This window comes from Gadus macrocephalus, chromosome 4 (assembly GCF_031168955.1).
Source record: "Gadus macrocephalus chromosome 4, ASM3116895v1".
In the NCBI taxonomy this organism is placed as follows: domain Eukaryota; kingdom Metazoa; phylum Chordata; class Actinopteri; order Gadiformes; family Gadidae; genus Gadus; species Gadus macrocephalus.
Window position 1 is genome coordinate 17,901,403 of NC_082385.1, and position 7,813 is coordinate 17,909,215.

At 41.6% G+C, this 7,813-nt stretch overlaps 1 protein-coding gene across 3 annotated transcripts in view; it reads left to right on the forward strand.

Annotated features, from left to right (window-relative positions):
* Positions 1-814: 814 nt before the first annotated feature.
* Positions 815-7,813, forward strand: part of pax8 (paired box 8) — a 13,591-nt gene continuing 6,592 nt past the window's right edge. Inside the window, exons 1-6 of one of the 3 annotated variants that reach the window (XM_060048830.1) lie at positions 815-988; positions 2,700-2,830; positions 4,976-5,141; positions 5,511-5,708; positions 6,375-6,451; positions 7,509-7,634. In XM_060048830.1, the coding sequence (XP_059904813.1) occupies positions 2,809-2,830; positions 4,976-5,141; positions 5,511-5,708; positions 6,375-6,451; positions 7,509-7,634 (589 nt within the window). In that variant the 5' untranslated portion in view covers positions 815-988; positions 2,700-2,808. The remainder of the gene's footprint in view (positions 989-2,699; positions 2,831-4,975; positions 5,142-5,510; positions 5,709-6,374; positions 6,452-7,508; positions 7,635-7,813) is intronic. The other 2 variants (XM_060048832.1, XM_060048831.1) reach the window with 2 other exon arrangements.

Consider the following 7,813-nt stretch of genomic DNA (forward strand, 5'->3'; position numbering starts at 1 on the left):
GTTATGATTTATTCATTAAGGGAAATGCAAATCAACTCAGCCTCAGAAAAAGAAAGGTTTCAGGGCCAAGGTATTATGATAAGCAGCCTATCCTATAAATGATTAATTTTGGACCAATGTAGAAACGTTAAACAGTTACAACAAAATGCTCCAAAGACCTGCAGAAATAAAAGTATTATCATAAAATGGCCTCAACCTTTTGGATGCCACAACAAAGATGGGTCCTAGACTCAAGCAAACCGTAAGCAGGTTTTATGTCAAACTTAAACTCAAACCCGCGGCTATTTTCAATATATTATGCTGAAGAAATTCAGTCCAAAAGTCTTTAACATGTAGCCTACTTACAGACAGGACAACTTTCTAAATATAATTCAGCTTCTTTTTTTTGCTAAGCGCGGCTCAAGGTCCAGATGAAGGTACAACCTATAACCTATAGGCTAACCTTTAACCTGCATAAACCGGATAACCTGATATTAGACTGATCTCAAATCATCACGCTCTGAATGCGCGTGACCACGGCGCGTCTTCAGCCACCGGAAGCGGAGCTAGTCTCCTCCACCATCTAATCAAAGATCTCCTCCGCCATCTAATCAGAGTGGAGCTGTCGCTTGAGGTGAATGAAAACAAGCCATCTTCCTGACAAGTGTTTCCGTAAACGTTGCGTTTCGCCCAGTCTGTGGGCACCAAAACAAGAGATCGCTCATCCATGTGGTTTCTGCAGTGATGGGCAACGCCTTCTTTTCAGGGCGGCCACGCCCACGTCGCGTACGCCTCCAAGTCCTCAGCCAATGGATGCCCGGAGGGGCTCCTCTTCGCGCCAGACGGAGCATTGCACTGATAAAAGCATGCTCGTGCTCTTATTGGCAGCGGATCTATTCTCCTGCACCGTGTTGTCTCTCAGACCAGGACAGACGGAGCTCAGACTATCGATCACTTCATTGGGATTTAAGAAATCTTTTTTCACGGCATTTTTTCATTGAATAAAAAGGTAGGCTATTTGATTTACATGATTGTCGTTTGTAATAATGATGCTGTCCGATGAGCTGCAGCCAAACGGCTGGCAGATGTTATTCGTGTGTAATGAGAGGCTGATGATGTGACCATAACCATAACCATATCTGACGACGCGTTGGTGTTCATCTGAGGTCTGAGCTCCAAGGGCACCAGCATCTGTCCACAGTTCGCATTCAGCTGACCATTGGTTTAGTATAGGCTATTTCTTAAATAACTTCAACTTTAATGAAAAGTATACGTAATGTCAATCAGATCCGTTCATCGCGTTCATAGCGTGTATTCACATTTTAATAGGAAATGCTTCGAAAAGCGGAAAGTACTACGGTCATATTTTAATGAACTAATTGTGTTCATGAATCTTTGTAATTATAGGCCAGTAGGACATTCGGTTCATGTTTCCAAAAAGACAATTCATCCAAAATAAATTAGTTGAGTTGGTGTGTCTTATTGTGTTTGTGTGTGTTGGTGCAAGTAAAATTATTCAAAATGCGCTACAGATTAAAGGGTTTAGGTATTTTAATTATAGTCGTAGGCTACGTATTTTTTTAGCGCAGACGCTATAGTTGAATGAGGTTCGTCCATTCAAAAGTTTTGCATCCCAACTCAAAATATAAACATCCCACAACATTATTTTTTTTTTACATTCAAGCAAATCTCTTTTGGAAACATGGGGAACCTCGGCTCTTATTCGACGATTTCAACATCGGCCTATACGATTTGAATTATAATAGGCCTACTGTGAGTTCACGATGCCGGCTGTTTAAAAAAAACCTCATCCAATAAGCTTGTTAACGTCACTTTTTTGGCTATAAAAAACATTGTATAACTTCAATACTGCCTAATTTGTTGGTGATGTTTTTGAAGGCCTATTTAACAGAGCAGTTTGCTAGCCTATATTGGTCAAAATAACAAAAGTTTCACAATAATAGGTTATTTTACTATTTAATCAGTGTACATTTTCAAGTGTATAGGGTTTTAATAACTATGGACTGACGTTGAATCTTACATGGAAATATCAATTAGGCTACTTCTCACAGCATATGCAATGTAGGCCTACTATTCGTAAACGTTGTCATTAAACAGTTTTACGAGTTCCGTCTATCTCAGTGAGTTAGCCTACTTTATTCATGCGTAACTTATATTGCATTTCATTATTCATCTCAAATGTATTACATACGGGTTTATTTAATTTATTTGCGAAATAGGTTGGCTATTTTTATAGTCTTATTGTAATTAGCCTTAGTAGGCTATAAGGGACCGTGTAGCTGTCATTCTACAATTCACACAAGTTAATTCAAATAATCACGGACGATTATGGTTAAGAATTTGATATGGCAAAGAGATTTCACATTCTCCTCGGGTTTTTCTTTGACGTCTTAATTTATCTTCGAGGCCTTCAGGGGACAATTGCACCTGTTCCCCAAAGTAAAACAAAAGACACAAATAGAAAATGATATATTTTATTTTATATTGTGAAAGTAAAGGACATTGTGACTTTGAGTGTATCGCAGATGTGTCAGATACCAACACGAGTCTGCATAGCATGCAGCAGAAACAAATTCAACAAGGGCGGCCTGATCGTGGCTAAAATAAGAAATTCACACACAAATGGAGTAAACAACATCAACAATATATTTCAGTAAGGTCTGTTATATTAACAATGCAATGATACTGTACTCTTGCAGCATTTAACGAGGGGTGCACAGTGCACACAGGGACACACACATGCTGACAACTCGGAGTAAAACACTTTAACTTGGACCGCGTGGACCATCGGAACAAAACCTCTGGGAAATGTCCTCCGACCCAGGAAGAGGTAAATAAACCAGAACACGACCCTCCCTCTGTCCCTTAAAAGTTTAACATACAACCCAGACCAATAAAACATCCATCAGCGGGTGGCATATCTGATATAATGTGCGGCATGATACAGACCTACAGGCCTACAGGCCTCAGGCCTCCGGCTGGGCGCTTCATAAGGAGGGAAAAAAATAGGTTCAGCGGCTCTGCTTAGTCCTAACTCAAATAAAGCTATTTTACATCTAGTTCAATCAAATTTAACACAACTTATTTAAATCACGTTTTCCTACTCCTCCCAAATGTTAGAGAACAAGCTACATTCTAATTCAAACAAAAAACATTTGCCAACCGTTTAATTAACAAATACAATCCATCAGGCTATCAGTAATTAATAACTTGTTCTTATTTGAAGATGTATAATCCCTTAGCAGGCATGACTTCCTCACTTACACAATAATCAGATAGGCTTTATTTAGCAACTCTCATTCTACATTTAGGTAATTATTCACTTCAATGTTTTCTCTTTCTTCCTTCCTCTCGTATTATATCCCTCTATCTATCTATATATCTATCGATCTATTTATCTATCTGTTTATATAGGCTATATATATCCATCAGTATTCTTAGTTAGTATTTTCTGTGTTACAAACACCTTGTTGGTGGATAAATGGGCGCGCGTGTTTCTCCTCTTCGGGTTACTCCGTTTTAATATCCTGCAGGTTGATGAAGCTTGGCGGGGAGATTTTTTTACACACTCGGCTAGCACCGTTAATGGCACTCCCCTGCCCAGCCTCGTTTGATGTGGAAATGAAAGCTGGGAAAGGGCCAAGAGAGGAGAGAGAGCGCCTCAGTGGGTTAAATTAAAAGGACTAGTTTTCTTCAGAGTCACTGGTGCAGGTCCAAGCGGCTGCTGATGTCTCTCCCCGTGTTGCATGTTTGAATGTGGCCGGACAAAAGAGTTCTGTTTTTACTAACTCATAATATGTCATGATATCTGTAGATATATAGCCTTCATAAACAAAGATTGCAAGATTGCACTATCACAATACGAGTCAAGGTGATAACATATAGCCTAGCCTATGCATACTTTCCTCGAAAATACGTAGGCCTACAATAAGTTTACAAAAAAATAGTATTGTTTTGTGTTTGATATCAAACCTAAAAGACCAAATTATAATTGAATGAATCTGCATTTGTATGTGTTATTGTATTGTGGTACCATAATATAACCATCACTATATTCTATCTCTCAGTGCCGTACTAGCCAGGTTGATTTTTCCCCACTACTTACCTAGAGTAGCCTACCGCTGTACTCGATTTTTACTTCACTCCAATTTGCATCTCAGTGAGGTTGTCACTTGTCCTCTCTAGGGGGGCCTCTGTGCCAATGGAGTTACCTCTACAGCATAAAAATCCTTCTCCTCTCTCAGGCCAAATGGTTTTTACTCTCATTCGGTCGGATTCAGATTTCAGTAACCCAAATCCATTCACGTACATAAACAAGATATTTTATGGAATTAATCTCATAGTAGACGTGGAAGGGTGTAATAATAATACCTAATACCTGCTGCAAATTTTGTATCCACTGGATTAACGAATCCACAGAATATCGTTTGAACCTCATCCCAATGATAAAGGTAGGTCTGTCAGAGTAGATTGACTGAAGTGAAAGGTTAGATTAAAGTATTTATACTTTAATCTTAAAGGGTGGTGGTGAGTCTCTATTATTCAACATAGCAATAACATAGACGATTTCTCTTTTTAAAAGTTTAGTTTCTTATTGACGCAAGATGTTACCTGGGCATAAGTATCTCCATATTGCATATTCTCTCCTGTCAGCATTCCCAGGATTAGGGCGAACTTTAACCCTCACCCTCACCCTCACCCAAACCCTCACCCTCACCCTCACCCTCACCCTCACCCTCACCCTCACCCTCACCCTCACCCTCACCCTCACCCTCACCCTCACCCTCACCCTTCTCCATGAACACGTCCACAAGATTAACTCACACATGTCCGAGTGAGTGTGCATGCGCACAGGTGTGTGCCTGCACAAACACACCTGTAGCCGGCATCCAACGAGCTAACAAGCTAGCGAGGATCCTCCCCCTCCCCAGGTGGGTCCCCCATAGTGATGTGAGTTCCTCCTCCCCTCCCCCAGGTCATGGGGGTCTTAACCAACTAGGCGGGATGTTTGTGAACGGCCGGCCGCTCCCGGAGGTGATCCGGCAGCGCATCGTGGACATGGCCCACCAGGGGGTCCGACCCTGCGACATCTCACGCCAGCTCAGAGTCAGCCACGGCTGTGTCAGCAAGATCCTTGGCCGGTGAGAACGTGTTTATTCATCATTTCACGGTTGTTGGTGTTAATAATGAAAGCCCTGCTGGACTCTTGGACTTCTGGTTTACTGGTTTATGAAGGAATGTGTTTGTTGTGTTTGTTGTCTGCACGACAACATAAAGGACTAGATAAAGGATATCCTTACTCTTATTTTGGCTCTTTTTTTTGTTGTTACGAGAATTTAACCTCTCCCTCTTTCTCTCTCTCTCCCACCCACCTCTCTCTCCTCTCTATCCCCGCCCCTCCCTCTCTCCCTTCCCCCCGCTCCCCCCCTCCGTCTCTCTCTCAATTTCTCTCTCTCTCTCCCTGCCCCCCCCCCCCCCCCCCCCCTCTCTCTCTCTCTCCAACGCCACAGGTACTATGAGACAGGTAGTATCAAACCAGGGGTGATCGGTGGCTCTAAGCCCAAGGTGGCAACGCCCAAGGTGGTGGAGAAGATCGCCGACTACAAGCGGCAGAATCCCACTATGTTCGCCTGGGAGATCCGCGACCGGCTGTTGACCGAGGGGGTCTGCGACGGGGACACGGTGCCCAGTGTCAGCTCCATCAACAGGTGAGAGGAACTGGTTCAAGAGGCCCCCCCACCACCACATCTCCACACGTCTTCACCTTAAATGTTAAGTTATACACAGGCTTTATCCAAAGCCACTTATTAACAGCATGTGTTGTCTCACAAATCAGATTATAATCTAAAATCTGATGCCGGACGGGGGAATTATTTTCTTTCGCTTCAGATGTTTTTAGACCAATCAAGCACCAGTAAACTAGAAAACCTTTAAGTTGGCATTTTAACCTTTTTATCTTTCAGAAGTAAAGTGTGATTGAGATGAACACATTGTGTTTTGTCATGGTGCATTTCTGTTTCTGTGAGTTTGAAAGATAGATGGATGTATACACACATTGTTGTGTGTATTCAGCATTCCTAAAAGCAAATAGACACACCCATTAGTGTCTATTTGCATGTTATACCTATATGGTAGACTCTATAGGAGCCATATACAAAGGGACTAACAACGTGTCAGCGGCATACAGCGCTAAAGCACATGTGTACATAATATATGTATATATATATATAACCTTAGGAAGAGGACAAACCTCCAGTATCTAACCAGGCTCAGACCCCCCTCCTCCCAGACACGGGAACCAGTCTTTGTCACGAGATCCAATACTTGACCTTCCTCAAGTATACTTTGAAAACAACCATGTCTGTTGGTTCTAGAATAATCCGAACAAAAGTCCAGCAGCCCTTCAATCTACCGTTGGATGGGAAATGCCTGAGTCCCGGACGCACGCTAGGTAAGGCTCAAGTACTTTATGCATGCTCACTCACACACACACACTGCTTAGTAATATCATTTGATTACATTAATAACATAATGTTAAGACCAGCTTAATGCTCCAAATTAATTTAGTTATATCGGTATACTACTATTAATCTACTTCTACTACTACTACTGCTACTGCTACTACTGCTACCATTGATAATATTATTTTTACTGCTACTTCTACTACTATACCACTACTACGACTACAACTACTTATACTCCTACTAATGCAACAACTATAATGCTACTACTACTACTACTGATACTGATACTACAGCTACTACTACTACTTATACTACTACTAATACTATTACTACTACTGCTACTACTATTACTACTACTGATACTACAGCTACTACAACTGCTTCTACTACTACTACTACTACTACTTCTACTACTACTACTACTACTACTACTATTACTACTACTGCTACTACTGATACTGATTCTACTGATACTACTACTATTGCTACTACTATTACTACTACTGCTACTACTGATATTGATACTACTGCTGCTGCTACTACTAACACTACTACAACCTATTTTATTCTACTAATATACTACTACTACTACTATAATCCTACCACCTAGTACTGTTGCTACTACTAATACTACTACAACCTCTATTATTCTACTAATATACTAATACTACTAATAGTACTCCTACTATACTACTACTACTACTAGTTTGGAGTGTGTTTGTTCTCCCCATAAGGAGGTGTTGGTTTCCCCGGTTCTCTGGATTTCTCCCACACTATAAAGACATGTTAAGTTAACATCCTGCATCTGATGTTGGCTTATGCACCTGACCAAGGCCCCAGCACTAGACGGAGTTGGTCCCCTGGCCCTGAGATAAACCATCTAATCCTAGCGTTGCTCCAAGTGAGCGCTCAAATGCAGAGAACTGATTATGTTGAGTAGAACACGTGCAATGAGAATAATATAGATTGTTCTTTCTTCTACTACTACTACTACAAATACATTAATACCATTAACGTTTGGATGCCTGCCTCATTCTTCATTAGTTCCCAGTTCGGCTGTCACCCCACCAGAGTCGCCCCAGTCAGATTCTCTGGGCTCTACATACTCCATCAGTGGCCTGCTTGGAATCCCCCCACCAAGCGGTGAAGGGAAGAGAAGCCATGATGACAGTAAGATACAGACGAATCAGCCCCTAAAACACCATTACTGTTGCATCCCACAACCTGCCCCAAAGATGAGCCATTCAAGTCTTCCAAGAGCAATAGGCTGAAGTCATGGTTCCATCGACCTGACACTGTGATTTACTGTTTGGTTTAGTATGGAAGGCTATATGATCCTGTCTGCACTC